The sequence below is a fragment of the Thunnus albacares genome, chromosome 4 (genome assembly GCF_914725855.1).
Source record: "Thunnus albacares chromosome 4, fThuAlb1.1, whole genome shotgun sequence".
Lineage (NCBI taxonomy): Eukaryota > Metazoa > Chordata > Actinopteri > Scombriformes > Scombridae > Thunnus > Thunnus albacares.
In genome coordinates this window covers 18846702-18862500 of record NC_058109.1, presented here as the reverse complement: position 1 = coordinate 18862500, position 15799 = coordinate 18846702, and the positions used below count along the sequence as shown (strand labels likewise).

The 15799-nt window shown below is 37.8% G+C and overlaps 3 protein-coding genes and 1 long non-coding RNA gene across 4 annotated transcripts in view; 3 read left to right on the top strand and 1 right to left on the bottom strand.

The window, feature by feature from the left end:
• LOC122980111 overlaps window positions 1–658 on the top strand; it is a 51915-nt gene extending 51257 nt beyond the window's left edge. The window contains exon 4 of the long non-coding RNA XR_006402997.1: window positions 5–658. This is a non-coding gene — a long non-coding RNA (uncharacterized LOC122980111). The remainder of the gene's footprint in view (window positions 1–4) is intronic.
• A 3624-nt stretch (window positions 659–4282) lies between these two features.
• On the top strand, window positions 4283–9505 carry tspo (translocator protein). Its single transcript, XM_044348243.1, has 4 exons — window positions 4283–4506; window positions 8257–8432; window positions 8519–8657; window positions 8770–9505. Exons 2-4 carry the CDS (start codon window positions 8260–8262, stop codon window positions 8941–8943), a joined length of 486 nt encoding a protein of 161 aa, XP_044204178.1. The 5' UTR covers window positions 4283–4506; window positions 8257–8259; the 3' UTR covers window positions 8944–9505.
• Window positions 9506–10151: 646 nt separating this feature from the next.
• LOC122980333 (ubiquinol-cytochrome-c reductase complex assembly factor 2) lies at window positions 10152–12795 on the bottom strand. Its single transcript, XM_044348244.1, has 4 exons — window positions 12601–12795; window positions 11022–11096; window positions 10453–10519; window positions 10152–10338 (listed from the first exon to the last, which is right to left on the bottom strand). The coding sequence occupies exons 1-4, from the start codon at window positions 12736–12738 to the stop codon at window positions 10229–10231; spliced, it is 390 nt and encodes a 129-aa protein (XP_044204179.1). The 5' UTR covers window positions 12739–12795; the 3' UTR covers window positions 10152–10228.
• An 18-nt stretch (window positions 12796–12813) lies between these two features.
• c4h1orf74 (chromosome 4 C1orf74 homolog) lies at window positions 12814–15760 on the top strand. Its single transcript, XM_044348242.1, has 3 exons — window positions 12814–13005; window positions 14308–14426; window positions 14590–15760. Exon 3 carries the CDS (start codon window positions 14912–14914, stop codon window positions 15695–15697), a length of 786 nt encoding a protein of 261 aa, XP_044204177.1. The 5' UTR covers window positions 12814–13005; window positions 14308–14426; window positions 14590–14911; the 3' UTR covers window positions 15698–15760.
• Window positions 15761–15799: the final 39 nt, after the last annotated feature.

The following is a 15799-nucleotide window of genomic DNA, read 5'->3' as shown; positions in this document are numbered from 1 at the left end:
GCAGCACGGGCCTCTGCCTGTATGACATTTCCCAAGCAGCTGGGGTGAGAGTTCACAGCCAGACAACGAGGCTGAGAGAGCGACAAGAAGGTAAAGAAACGCTGGAGGACCGGAGAGGAAAGGTGCGCCTGCCTGACAGACGCGAGGAGGGGCGAAAAAACCCATAGACGCAGGGAGGAAGAGCATCTCTACTGCTATATACACAACAAATACTGTGTGAATATGCACCTCTGTGGTTTTGGAGAGCAACACAGTTTTATTTAATGCTTTCTTTACCCTTGTATTATTAAAGGATAGTTTCTTTTTTTTCTGTAATCATTCCTCCTGTTCATAATGGCCCCCCTTCTGAGCAAAAGTCTATTTAAAGTCTATTTGAAGATAATATGAAGCAAATCAACTCAGTGTCTTTTAACATTAATGTCTTTTTAGTGCTAAATTCCCTCTTTTTGTTACAATCCTCCCACAGCAGCTGAACAGAAAACTGTCTTTTGAGCAGTGGTGGAAAGTAACCAAGCGCCTTTACTCAAGTACGATACTTAAGTACAAATTTATTGTACTTTGTACCTGTTGTACATGTACTTTGCTTGAGTATTTACATTTTATGCTACTTTATACTTCCACTCCACTACATTTTAGAGGGAAATATTGTACTTTTTACTTCACTATATTTATTTGACAGCTTTAGTTACTTTTCAGAAGAAGATTTTACGTAAACTAATATGTTTTAATATTCTAATTGTTGTTTAAATTGTCTGCTCTTTTTTTATTCAAATTTGTTATGGGCTTTGTGTGAAAGGTGCTATATAAATAAAGTGTATTATTACTATAATTAAAAAACATGATACATGTATATGATATGATGCAGTACTGTTACTATTAATCTACCCAAAGTGTCTAAAATTGGCTCCACATTGATAAACTACAAACAACAATATAATATACTATAATAATGTAACACTCTAAACATATAACACATATTACACAACAATATAACACTCTGCATATTGACTTTTAATACTTACATTACAGTACATTTTGCTGATAATATGTCTGTAGTTTTACCAAAGTAAAATTCTGAATTTAGGACTTTTACTTGTATTGGAGTATTTTTTAGATGACAGTGTTTTTACTGTTACTTAAGTGTAGGATCTGAATACTTCTTCCACCACTGCCGTCGAGACACAAAGAGGGAAATTTTTACCCAAAAGACTAACTGTGGAAGATATCCACTTTATTTGACTAACTTAGACAGCTCAAGCTTCATATTATCTTCATATAAACTTTCAAATACATTTTTGCATAGAAGGAGGACTGTGGATTTTATTACTGATCACTTCATTGCTTACATTGGATGCACATTTGGGGAGGAAATTCTAATAGTCGGTAGGAAAAGGAGGTAATGATTGCAGCAAGCAAAACCTGCTTCACTGTTTATTTAGGCACTTGACTATTGTTTCAGGGCAGTTCCTGAGACACAGCTTGCTCTGGTTAAGGTCAGGGTAAGGGGCTTGGGAATGCACAAGTATAGAAAGTGTGTGTGTGTGTTTCACAGTCTGAATACACAGTCAAAATTAACGTACCACCAAAAACAACTAGCTTGATGCTTGTCAATTGACCCAAAGTTCTCCTCTCTTAACAGGTCAATACTGAAAACTCCAAAAGCCACAAAACAACCAATCAAACCTCCAAACAGCTTGGAGATCTTGGGAGTCCCAATTGTCCTCTTATTGCAAGAATTACAATACATATGTCACGAATCAACACCAGTATAGTTCTTTACTGCCATCTTTCATCCTTCACTCGGTCTCATTAAAACACAATCCAGTGTTTTAAAATAAACATACTATTAACCCATAATCTTTTCAACATGGAACCAGAGAGGAGGAACCAAACTAGGAACTTTTTATTCAGTAGTTTGCTCATGATCTTCGACCACATCCAGAAACCTTTGCTGGTCTCTAGTACTTGCAAACACCTGCAAGTGGTCTGTGCCATGTAACATATTATCTTATTTTGTACAATCTGTAAGCAGGTCTGTTGTTAAAAAAGATCATGGTAATAGAAATTACATCCGTAGTCAACTCTTGATTGTATCATAGCCATACAAAACATTTTCTTGCAAATAACATAAAGAAACATGTTTTCTATTCAAGTTTTTACAGGCTTAAACTTTTTGAACTGTAGAATAACCAAATATGTTTTGATCTAGTAAGCCACCTAATTAGGTTACTGAGATATGGCTTCTTCTGTCGTTGCAGCATTGCAAGTAAATAAGATAGCTGGTTTGAGCAAGTTTTCTATTTGAGGCTTAAAAGGTACATTAAGTCTTGCCCAGCTGTAGTGAGAGTCTGTTGTCCACAAGCCATGTACTTAATTCAACATTTTTCTATGTCAAAGACATATTCTGAACTAGCTAACATATCTAAATCATCAGCATACAGACAAAAGCTCACACTCAGCTGCAGATTTCATATCATTTACATATATCAGGAAGAGTAAGGGTTCTAAGATTGATCCCTGTGGAACGGCCATATCCTTATATTTGTATCCCAAATATATAAACACTTGGCATTTAATGGCATTTTAACATCTCTCCCAATGATGAAATGGATCAGAGATATATACATTACATTGCAACATGTACCATGACTTTGATTGACCAGACATTTGAAAGATCCCTTTTTACAGGACGTACTATTTCATAATCCTGTTGAGGTCCTTCTGAGAACTGACCCTATGTCTTAGAAACTTTATTCCATAGGTTTTACCCAAAGCAACACCAGTTCACACTGTCCCACCTCAACACTCTCAAAGTCCTCAGTCTCTGACAAGATTTTTTTTTTTTTTTTACAAAATTGGAAATAGAAAAGCAATTGTGCAAACCATTGGTTGAATCCACTAACAGATCATTCATGTTCTAAAAACAGACAATATTCCTTCATTTGAAAACAATGTTTGATTTACCACTTAGACAGTAAGAGTTACTGTGTGTATGAATAGAAACACCAGTTACCACAGTGTGCAGTATTGTTGCAGTATTTTTGGTTATGTCTGGCCTGCACAACCTGTTTATCCTCTGCTGTCCAATTGTTGTTATGTACATGATCTGCATAAATAAATATAAAGGCAGAAATGTAATGTTAGGATGAGGCACTATCCTTTGATTTATCTTATATTTACTACATTACTACACTATCATTACTGTTTTAGTTCCACTGTCCAGTTGGTGAAATTTTGAAATACACAGTTTTACATCAGGTGCTGGGTTTTACGCATGCACACATACTACAGTGGTGATTGTGGCAGTTAGCTTGTATAAAACAGGTGTTTGTCATGTGTGAGCTGTATGTAGTAGCTATAGCAACATGCTGGCATGCCTGCTACCTGGCCATTCATTTCCTCTTATAGCCTACAAGAGAGGGTGTATTTAATTAGACTCTCTAAAACACTGAGACATGTCCCTGGAATATCCACTCTGTAATTTAAGCTAAATTACTACAATACTGCATAGCAAAGTTTGCACTTTGTAATTTTAAAAAGAGATTTTTTTTGGCATTCAAATTCAAATGTACTTCATTGGCATGATCATAGTCAAATTCAGTAGGCCTATTGAAAAAAAGAGGTTGCACTAAGTTTGAAATTTACAGTATTTATGGTAATTGTGAATGTAAGAAAAAAGATTATTAGTTTACACTACAGACACTATACAAAATACATTATAACAGGCCGATATAAAACTATGTAGGCCTACTGTTGGCATTCATGTACAACATAACCTTAACATGTCAAAGATTTTGTGTGTGTGTGTGTGTGTGTGTGTGTGTGTGTGTGTGTGTGTGTGTGTGTGGCATTATCGCCTTTATTGGACTAAATGAATTTAATAGTTGTTGTTTTTTTTTGGGGGGGGGGGGGGGGGGGGTTAATTTTATGCCAACTAAAACAAATCTTTTGTTAAAATTACAAGGTGGTCACATTTTACTAAGCTGAAACATGTTTCAGTTTTTCAAGAAACCCAGCAGGGTGAAGTGAACTATCTCGACGGGTTTGTCATCTTTGCTTCCTTCTTCGTCACGTCTCCAGCTGTGTGTGTTTTATAAGCGACATGAAATATGTAATAACTGACTGAACAGGAAGCAAGGAGACGTCAGCTTCTGTAGTTTTTTTCTGACCTTTGGACCACGACAGCGTTATACAACATTTTAAAGTAGCTACCAAAAAACTCCACCGACCGCACAGTCCCTGTCTCGGTTCTTGTCCTGGCGACCAATCGTTGCTAGGCACGCTGCTACGTCACAGCGTTCGGATGCGTGCTGCGGCCATTGACTGTGTGTAAACCAAACAGGGAGTGTCTGCGGAGCGTTTTACTGACCGCTCCGATAAGACAGCCCTGCCCATCAAATACACTTCTATCACAATACAACAGCATGCCTGGCTGAGGAGTCTCCTGTAGCTTAAATCCTACACACATACTGTAACGTTACACTGGAGCTGACAGCAGAGTGAGAGGTGAGTGAGGCGTTTCAGCTAATAACGTATCTAAAATAATGACGGTGAAATCACCTTTATTGTAAACTTTGCACTACTGAGACTTTGACCTTTGGCCTTGTAGTGCCTGTGTGATTCCCACGATAACTGTGCTAGACTGTCTTCCAACACATTAAACGAAGAAAATACAGATTAGCTTAAAATTAGCATGTTTTCTTGTTGTGTTAAAGCAAATTTGATCGTTTTTACTAGGTAGATCAGACCACCAGTGGTATTTGACTGTAAAGTTCTGTCAAGGAACCATGAATCTACCTGTCAGCAGTTTTCTAAAGCATAGCATTTAAAATATTTTGATGAATTTTATACCTTTCTTAGCCTACAGCCGCTGGTTGTCATTCGTTTCAAAACTTATATTGTCACTGATATTTTTCTAGTCGAGTGTGCAGCACTTTCAACTGAATTTCTATTCAATACCAACTGAAAAAGACTGAAGTAAACGTTAACTGTCCTAAAATATCTTCTGTCTCATATAGCTCAGACAATACTGTATTTTTTAGGGCCACAACTGATAAAATAATCACATATTGCCACAGTAGCTAGCAAGCTGTAAACACATTAGCACATTCAAAAGTTACATGGTTGAATCTGTAAGCAAACCGTTGCATATTTACACTTACATCAGCAAATATGGAGCAACATTTTTCAGAAGACCTAATAAATGTATATCCAATATTCATTCTCCTTTTAGCTCTGTTTTTTTGGTGTTGCCACTTGTGAGAGAAATTTCTGGCTCTTAAAGTAATAATCTCTTAGATTTTCAAGTCACTATCTATCGTCGAATGAGTAAAATAGTGATTGAGCCTGTGGCCCACTGTTGAAAGCCCTCGCATTTGTAGTATAATGAGTATTACAAACTGGGTGTCAGTGGCGACATTCCCGGGAAAAATCTCAACCAGCGCACAGTTAGTGACGTGTTTTCCATCACCCAGCAGTGGTTGGTCAATCAGAGAGGGTAGGCCAAGCTAACACAACAGACTCGCTCCTCAACTCACCTGTGGTTGAAGGTGTACTGTTTTTTTCCGGTCTCTGCTAGCGTTGCAAGTAGAGCTTGACTGATATATCGGTCAGCCGATATTGGCCTATCACAGCTACATCGGTATCGGTGTATATGTTGTCCGATATGTGCTGATAAATTTTTTTTAAATTTATCTAATATTGGTATTGGCATCGGCCCCAAAAATCCAGTATTGGTCGGGACCTAGTTGCCAGTAAATGGTTACTGATGTCACACAGGCAACACTCTGATTCTTGAAAAGGTTGTATATCAACAATTACACATGTATCTGTCATATAATAATTTCTTTGATGTTTACCAGCCTGGTTTTAGAGTTAACCACAGTACAGAAACTGCCCTGGTCAGAGTTGTGAATGATCTTAAAATTAGCTCTGACAACCACAAAGTTACTGTCTTAGTACTTCTCAACCCCAGTGCAGCCTTTGATACTGTTGACCATGTGATACTTCTTAAGCGCCTTGAACACTGTTTAGGCCTTAGAGGCACTGTTCTTAACTTGTTTTCCTCTTACCTTACTGGTAGGTCTTTTTCTGTTGCTGTTGGTAACTCTGAATCAGATGTAGTCAGCGTTCCATATGGAGTCCCTCAAGGGTCAATTCTTGGCCCTCTACTGTTTAATTTGTATATGCTCCCACTTGGGTCCATCATTCAACAATACAACATATATCAGTCCTAAGCTGACGACACACAGTTATACATATCTCTTTCTGCCAACCACCTTAACCCAGTGAATGATCTCATCCAGTGCATTACTGAAGTTAAATACTGGATGGCCAAAAATTTCTTGCAGTTAAATGAAGACAAAACGGAGATTCTTTTAGCAGGTCCGAAGGCTTTGAGGTACCAGATAAACTCTTTGTTAACTCCCCTGTCAGTAAAACCCCGTGATCATGTCAAAAACTTGGGTGTGATCTTGGATGCTGATCTTAACTTTCAGAAGCACATTTCCAGTATCTCTAAGACTGCTTTTTATCATCTTAGAAATATATCCAAAGTAAGATCTTTCCTGTCACAGTCTGATTCTGAAAAGTTGGTTCACGCATTCATTTCCAGTCGATTAGACTATTGTAATGGACTCTTTGCTGGACTGGCAAAGCAAACATTTAATAAACTCCAGCTTATCCAGAATGCTGCAGCCAGAGTATTAACCAAAACCAGAGGGTGTGAACACATCACTCCTGTTTTAATTTCTCTTCACTGGCTCCCAGTAAAGCAAAGAATTGATTTTAAAATATATTTTTAAAGCTATGAACGGCCTAGCTCCCACCTACATTGTTGACATGCTCTCCGAATACACGCCAGATAGACCCTTGAGATCATCAAATAAAGGTCTCCTCACCATACCTGGAATAAATACTAAATCAGCTCATGGTGCCTTCAGCCATTATGGTCCTACTCTTTGGAATTCTCTACCACATGAGCTCAGGTCTGTTACAACAGTGTCTTCCTTTAAAAGCAGACTAAAAACATATCTTTTTCACAAGCTTTTAGTTAGGTTAATGGGTGAAACCTTCTTTTTTTATTTATTTATACTGTCTTATATGTTTTATTTATGTAACATCTTATTTTATGTTTTATCTTATTTGTTTTATATATGTAATGTTAATGTAATATATTTGTTATGTATGATCTTTACTTGTTTTTAAGCACATTGAGTTGACGCTTGCCGTATGAAATGTGCTATATGAATAAATTTGACTTGACTTGACTCTGGGAGGTGAGGTCCAAAAAAACACCTTCAATTACCACTTATCATCACAGGTACCGCCAAAGAGAACACAACGGAGATCTTTGAGATTGTTACTTTAAGTTGCTAAATGCTCTGCTATGTTCACCTTATAACTTGATAGCTGTTTGGTGCTGCACATGCAGCGTACACTGGGTTTATCAGAGATTTTTTTTTAAAAAAAACAGCTGTGTCTGGAAGCAATGCTGATGAGAGCCATGAGAGTGAACAAAACAGTAAAGTTGTTGGCCAGAAATCCAAAACAATATGCTGAAAGAAGCTAAAAATCTGTGCAGAGATGAGGGAAACTGCAGAGTTGGGTGTTAATTCTCTGTGAAGTCATCAAAACAAATGACCTCCTTTCACATACACATAGTCATTTGATCCATTGTTAGTACAGAATTATTGATTAGAGCAGCTTTAAATTAGAACATTTTTTTTTTTGGTATTCTGAAGTTGAAAAATAATCTTGTACAGCATGTAATGAAGGCACTAAATAAACCCAAATATATCTTTCATAGTTCTATGGTAAAAATTTTGTTACTTATCGATCTACATATAAGCTGATATCGATGTACTGGCGATAAGCTAATATTGCCCAAGCCAAGTTATCTATCTCTAATGTCAAACAAGTTTCAAGTAAGTTTGGAAGTTGATCTTCCTAAACAGAAATGAATGTAAATGATAAGTCGTGTCAATAATAAAAAACCTATGATACTCTGAAAACCATGACCATGACCAACATATATAATCAGTCGGTAGCCAGTTTATTAGGTTCACTCATCGTGTTACACTGAGAGGTGTTTCTAATATTTCTAATACAACCCATTTTTGTCTTTTAACAAAATGAGCCTAACTTACTTTAGATTTAAACCAGGCACCATTTGATAAAAATAATTATTATAACCAAACAAGCACTGATGCCTTGGCACAAGTTAAACAGTGATGTCATGTGCTGCTCTCATCCCAGAACATGTGGCTGCCTATGCTTGGAATGACCGCCCTGCCACATCTGGGAGGGCTCTATGGCGGTTATGTAACACGCAAAGAGGTGAAGACCTGGTACACAACCCTGCAGAAACCATCATGGAGGCCACCGAATGCAGCGTTCCCAATAGCGTGGACCTGTCTGTACACAGGCATGGGGTAAGCATCGTTGTAAGCATCAGTTTCTTCACTGTGATGCATTCTTCCTTTTTTTTTTAATTGTTATTTTAAATCTTGTCATGCAGGTATGGCTCCTACCTGGTGTGGAAAGAGCTTGGAGGTTTCACTGAGGATGCAGTGGTGCCACTGGGACTTTATGGGCTACAGCTGGCTCTGAACTGGGCCTGGACTCCTATCTTCTTTGGTGCACACAAGCTGAAATTGGTACGTTAAACACATACATGTAATCATTTCTTTTAACTGGGAGACTAGTGAGAAATATAATGGAAGGTGTAGCAAGTATGACAGCTCAACTTCCTCTGTCTCACCTGTTTAGGCACTCATAGAGATAGTTTTTCTCACTGGGACCGTCGGAGCCACCATGTTGTCTTGGTATCCCATCAGCCGCACAGCCACCCTGCTCCTGGCGCCCTACCTGTCTTGGCTGTGCCTCGCCACCAGCCTCAACTACTGCATATGGAGAGACAACCCCGAGGAAAAAGAAGAGTAGGACTTCTGTGTGCTGTGGACAAACTATTTGAAAATGTGGTTCATTAAGGATTACTGACAAACAATTTTGTTCATCAGATTTTATACGAACCATTATGAATTTGAATGTGTTAAAATTATTCTTGTGTTTATGAAATTTCAGCTCAGCTTCAAAGTCTAGTTTTGGTTTTAGAGCCCTGACTGTAGGGTTGATATTACTTTACTGGCTTGTTAAAGACCAATCAATATCTGATAATACTTTGTTGGCCAGTATGCAAAAACTGTTTCAAATACTGCTTGAGGTAATTTAGAAATAGTGTTGTCATTGTTTGTCCAGCTGCCATTTTCTTACAGTCCTCTGCAGCACCTGAGTCGGCAGCATATTACACCTGGGCAGGTGTTGTTACTCCATCTTAAACCTCTTAAAAATATGATCCAGTGTAGTAAAAATCCAATATTGATATAAAACTGCACTTATTTGTTTTTTAATGAAGAATCTGCCATCTGTGCATTTACCATGAATGGAGTCTTGTCTTGTTGTTAATGTCATTGCTCTATTAAAATAAAGATTTCTATCCAATTTACCATTTTGGTATCTTAAACACAGCATGACTTTCTTCATAGTTTGAATGATGTAGAGTCATAGGTCTGATATAAAGGGATAACTTAATCTGTTAGGTGAAAAAAAATATGAAAAATGTTGCATTAAATGTTTTAGCAAATATACAATCGTTCATCTTCCTGGTAAAATCTGCACAATCCACTTAATGTATTAATATAAAGTTTTTTAGAAATGTTTCATGTATCTGGATCTGAATCAAAAATACACAATGCATAGTAATAGAAAATCATAAGATTCAGATTTTTTCATCAGAGAGAATTTCTTATAGTCAAAAATACTTAAAAAATGAATGAGAATGCGTCACTTGTTCCTTGGCCGATAGCTTAATTTTTCACCAAATTCAAATAAAATCTGTTGACACATTTTTGAGACTTCGTAACCAACAACAGATATAATAATAAAACCTTGGTGGAGGTGAATATTATCTTGCAGTTTTCTAAAAATATGTCTGTTTAAAGTCTTATTTCCTTTTCCCTTGCTCTTCTTTTTCTTTTGTGTCTTGTCATCACCTCCAAAGCTTAAGGCTATATACAATTAACATCTGCAGATTTAAAAAAAGTTTGTTAAGCCCACCATAACGACTCATAAAGACAACAGAGAACAGCCCATAAAGATACCAATAATAAGCTTTATTTCTATACATGCAACGGGAAAGGAAAAGAAAAGTGTAAAAAAAAAAAACCATTTATTTTTCAGGAGCCTTCTCTGGACCGTCTTCTGGTGATTTGGAGGAGAATCTCTTCATTAACGTCTTCCACAACCCCTTTTTTTCCTCGTCCATATGTTGCATACTGCCTGTAACATTAAAAGACAGGAGAGAATCAAAGTTAGGACCTCTTCATTTTACAAGTTAACTGTAACAAAGGTGTGTTTAACAAATAGTTACGTGTGATTATTGTGGGTTTTTACCTGTCAAAAGCAATTTGCACTCTTCCACTGTAACTCCAGTAAAGCTTGTGTCTCTTACACGAGGAAACTGTGACCAGAAACACACAACAGGATTTATTTAATATGTGAGTGAACACAATGTTTAGTGGAGTCGTTTTTCATTTTCTGCACATTTTCCCTGTTTAAAAGGTGAAGGGAAAACTGACATTTCAACATACAGTAACGTGACAAATTACCAGTTGTCATCATAGTTTCCATTATGAATGAATGTGGTTGTAATAATTCAGACTTTGTGCAAATAATCGTCCCCTTGGCAAACATTAATCTGGTGTGCTCTTCAAGTCCAAAGATAATGAGACCTTTGTGCTGACTATAAAATGTTTTATTATCCTCATGATAGAATAAATAATAAAAAAGCAACAGCCAAAGGTCTCCCTTACAGTCTCGACAGGATGGAGAAGTTATTCCTTCAGCTGATACGTTTCATGGAGGTGATGTGTAATTGATTTCTCTTTCATATGTTGCATTTAATGAACGACTGATCACATAGTCATCAATTTAAATGGCTCTACATGCACAGGAGCACTTACTCTTTGTCTGTAGAAGTTGCCATTAATGCGAGCCAAACTTTCGTACATCTGGTCGCACTTCTCTGGATCTGAGATCTGGTGGGAAGGATTTAGACAAATGTAAGATGTTTAGTCACAATTTGTCGTTTAGAACAACGTGAGCACTCGTACAAGCCCAAAGACCTCTCATTCCCCTTTCTTTTCCCCAAATAACACATCTGATATTTTACAACTGATGCCATTTTTTAGATGGTAAAACAGCAAACTCTAAAAGTTCAAATTCATAGAGGGAATAATACAGCAACAGATGAATAAAATGTGAGATGTCATCATGAGAAAACCATAAATAGACATTTTGACTCGACTTCATGATGATTGACTTTATTATTTGATCATCTTTGAAAGACAATTAGTTTTTAGGAGCAGACAAACATGTTGAACTTCAATGTACAATGTTGAATTTATAATGAAAGATATTTTGTTTTAATACAAAATGTAAATAGTTTTATACCACATACACAACAACACTGAAGCTTACATATTAGAAGTCAATCATCAGGCGTATCCCTCTAAAAACCAGTAGTGGAAGATATATTTAGATTTAGATGTTGTACCAATATAAAATATCTACTTTACAAGTAATGTCCTGCATTCACAATTTTACTGAAGTGAAAATACTGGCGCTGCAAAGATCAGTCAATTAATCGATCAGTCGACCAACAGACAACTAGTAGCAACTAGTACTAATACTACTACAACTACTCTGATAAATTAATCTTGAAGTCCTTTTTTTTCCAATTAAAGATTTTCAAATGTGAGGATTTTCTTTTGCTTTTCAGTGTCCTACATTATAGTAAACAGATTCTGTTTTTTTTTTTTTATTTGATTTTGGATTGTGGGTCAGAAAACACAACAACACCTACAGCTGTAAAATGCAATGAACATTTTGTCACTTTTGTTGTTGTTGGTGTTTTGTAGCGCAGATGCTAAATTTCTTACTCTAGAAAATACCGGCAGATTATTCAATAATGAATACTTAAAATTAAAAGCAAATAAGTATAATCAGCGTCTATTATCAGAATCAAAAGTACAGTTTTTATGTTATATTAATTAGATTTTAGAAAATTCATCAAACGTTTTAGAGAAAATTTCTAATCTGAAAAGCAACTAGTAACTATAGCTGTTAAATAAATGCAGTAGAGTAAAACGTTCATTTCCATGACATGTAGTGAGTGAGATAAGTGTCCAGTAGCATAAAATGGACCTATCCAAGGAGTACAAGTACCTCAAAATTATACTTGAGTACATGCTTGAGTAAATGTACCACTTACACAACAGTGTTTACATGATGAAAGCTCTGCCTCTAACTGGTTAAATCAACTCATGCTATTGATCTACTAGCAGCTACAAACAGAGCTATTTATCTGTTAACATTAGTCTCTACATCTGCATCAAGAGGCTTTACGGGCATCAATCAGCGGTCAGGGCAAGCAAGGTCGCCCGCTGTTAGCAGCTGCGTCCCCGGCTGTCCTATCGGTTATCCCCCCTTAGCTTAGCTCGGTGAGGTGACCGTCATGTCTGGGCCACAATAAACAGTTACCTGCGTATTTTCACCCTCACGGAAGGCAGATGCTACTCTCTGCCGCAGAAACACCCCCAAATCTTGGCCTTTCTTGGCCTCGTCTCGGGGCCATTCCTCACACAGCTTCAGGAACCGACGGTACCGAGTAGCAGACATTTTCGGACCATACGTAACGCTAATTAATCGCGTTGAGTTAAAGGACGTCTTGAAGTTTGAGCTTTATCGCTCACCGTACTTGTGTCTCTTCTAAATTCTTCCTCCTTCCTGTCCGTCCGTTGCCCTCGTTACCGCTGCTGCCGTTACACCAGCCGTGAGCACGATGAGTGGACCAAACGGCAAAAAGGACTCTGCTGGGACGGGAGGTGTGATGGAGTGGATCAGCTCGGCTTGTCGGTTTGCAACAGACAGAAACGACTTCAGAAGGTGAGTTAATGTCATAATTTAACGTGTGATGTGTTTTAAAACTGCGTGCTCGTTAGCCTGTTAGCTAACGTTAGCACAGTCAGTGTGCGTCAGACTGTCCTTGCCTCGTCCAGTCCCTCTCCGGTTTCTGGACCACACAGCTAAAACTATTCACGTCAGTTGATTAAACGAATCGTTTAAACATTATTTTGCAGCTATTTAGTGTTTTGAGTGTTAAGATTTTCTTGAAGTTGGGACATTTTCTGATTCCAGCTTCTCAAATGTGAGGAATTTGTCATTTTCTCTGTTAAAAATGATTGTAAATTAAATGTCTGTGGGTTTTCATCTGCTGGTCATTTTCTTAATTAGAACAAGACATTTTTTTTAATATCTCATTTTGTCCGACCAACAGTCCAAAACCTCCAAAGGTTTTCAATTCAGATATTGACAGATATTCAGACAGAACAAGACATTTCAAGTCACCTTGGACTTAAGTTTGTGAAAATTTAAGGGAAGATTTGTTTAGGAGCCATCACCACTAAAGCACTATATCCACTGTAGAGCTGCAACTAACAATAACTTTCATCATTGGTTAATCTGTTGTTTATTTTCACGATTAATTGATTAGTTGTTTGGTCCATAAAATGTCTGAAAATTGTGATAGATGTCGATAACTCTTCCCAAAGCCCAAGATGACGTCCTCAACTGTCTAGTTTTATCCTGACCAACAGTCCTTAACCCAAAGATATTCAGTTTACTATCATAGAAGACTAAAACCAGAAAATATTCACATTTGAGAAGCTGAAAATGACTCAAAACCATCAGTTATCAAAATAGTTGGCGATTAATTTAATAGTTGGCAACTAATTGATTATTCGACTAATTGTTGTGGCTCTGATCCACTGACACGATGGGGGCGTTAAGGTGTGCCTACGTGATCATGTAGCCCTGTCTTGAAGAAGACCCCTGTGTCAAAACCTGTTTTCAAGACCTACACACACACCCGAGACAATCAGTATTACAGTGCAGAAGAACTGCATCCATCAATGAATTCAAAAGTAAAACACAATAAACATGAATTACACATCAACATAACATATTCTACTAGGTAATACAGTACTATCTAGCAGCTGTTAGCTCTTTCCTTACAGGCAGGAAGATTTGACTCAACAAACTTGAAGGAGGCAGTGTGATTCCTTCTATGGCAGCAGCACTTGAATCTATAAAGTTTTAAGTTTATTAAACTGGCTCTGTTAGAATAGATCGTCTTTTGTGACTCACTCACATTTCAAATGTTTTTCTCTCTTTCTTTTTTTTTTTCAGGAATCTTCTGGTCAACTTGGGTTTGTTTGCAGCCGGTGTTTGGGTTGCGAGAAATCTCTCTGATTTTGACCTGATGTCTCCTCAGCCAGTGACATAACCTGGTTCAAACCAGGATGACGGTGAGGGTCGTAGTTTATAATTTAGTTTATGATCATTTGTGCAAATTCCCTGTTTTCAGTTACAATTGAAGTGCTGTTGATGCAGGCCATGGCCAAAATGACATATTACTTACAGAAATATGTACATATTCGTAATTAATATAATCTTTCTGTTTCTTTTTAGGTGTCTTGGACCAACAACGAAGAAACAAGGGACACGAATAAAATGATCATGAAACTTTTATATTACTAGTTTGAAAACAAATCATCTTGTTGACCTGAATTCACTTTCCTGTAGAAATGTTTGTTTTCATGTCATTGTAGGAGGCCTGAAAACAAGTTATTACATTCAATCAGTATCTCTGTTTTGTTGTCTTTGACTCAGCTTTTGATTTTGTGTTTTTAATTTAACTTTTAAGATCTTTATAAATGGCTGGAGGATGTGCATCAGAAACATGTTACTGAACTGTATTATTTGAGTTGTGTGTCGTGTGATTTCTGCAACCATGTCCGCTCAGGAGCTCTTTGTTGCTGCAGCTCGTAAATGTTTACCTGCTAGAAGGAAATCTCTTTCTGTTCCTCAGAGTCTGGATCTTGCCGCTCAGGTGTCGGCCGTTGATTTGGGCTTGAAACCAGCTCTGCTGTATGACAGTAATGGCGTCAGCACAGAGCGGGTGCAGCAGTATTTGAGCTCACTGCAGTCTTCCCAGCTTGTGTCTAAATCACTTCTCACGCTGGATTTAAATGGTAACACACTCATTGTCAATTCACTTTCTGTAAGATCGAATCTAGAAAAGCTGCTTCGTGATAGCAGCTTGGTTGTGATTAACGTCTGCCACTCTCTGGAGAAGCCCGCCATCACTGACGGAGGAGAGCTGAAGAGCATTGCGCAAGATTTACTGCTTCTCCTGAGAGGGTTTGAACAACTAAAGGAGGCCGAGGAACCTCTTTATGTTGGAGAGAAATCAGAAGAATGGAACTTGTGCACAGTGTTCGGTCTGTTACTGGGTTACCCCGTCACCTACTGGTTTGATCAGACCAACAGCTTTGAAAACTGCCTGTCTATGACCCCCCTGATGGTGACCAAGGCTTCAGCGACGTGGCAGGCCGACACCGCGGGTCACACGTGTTGTCTGTACTCCTTCAGTGTCCCAGCTGTTCTGCACAAAGAGACGCAGTCCAGCGTGGAGGACTGGAACCTTCGTCTTCAAGAGAGATTTCAGCAGCAAAATGTCCTAAAAGATCTTACGGTTTGCCGAACCACGGTCACGCTGCCCTCAGTCTGTTTGTGATGCTAGCATGAGTTTGGATTATGTGGGTTTACTTTCATCGCTCCATTAAACTGTGTTAAAACAGCTGTTTGATTATTTACATGTGGTGATATTTAAGTTAAC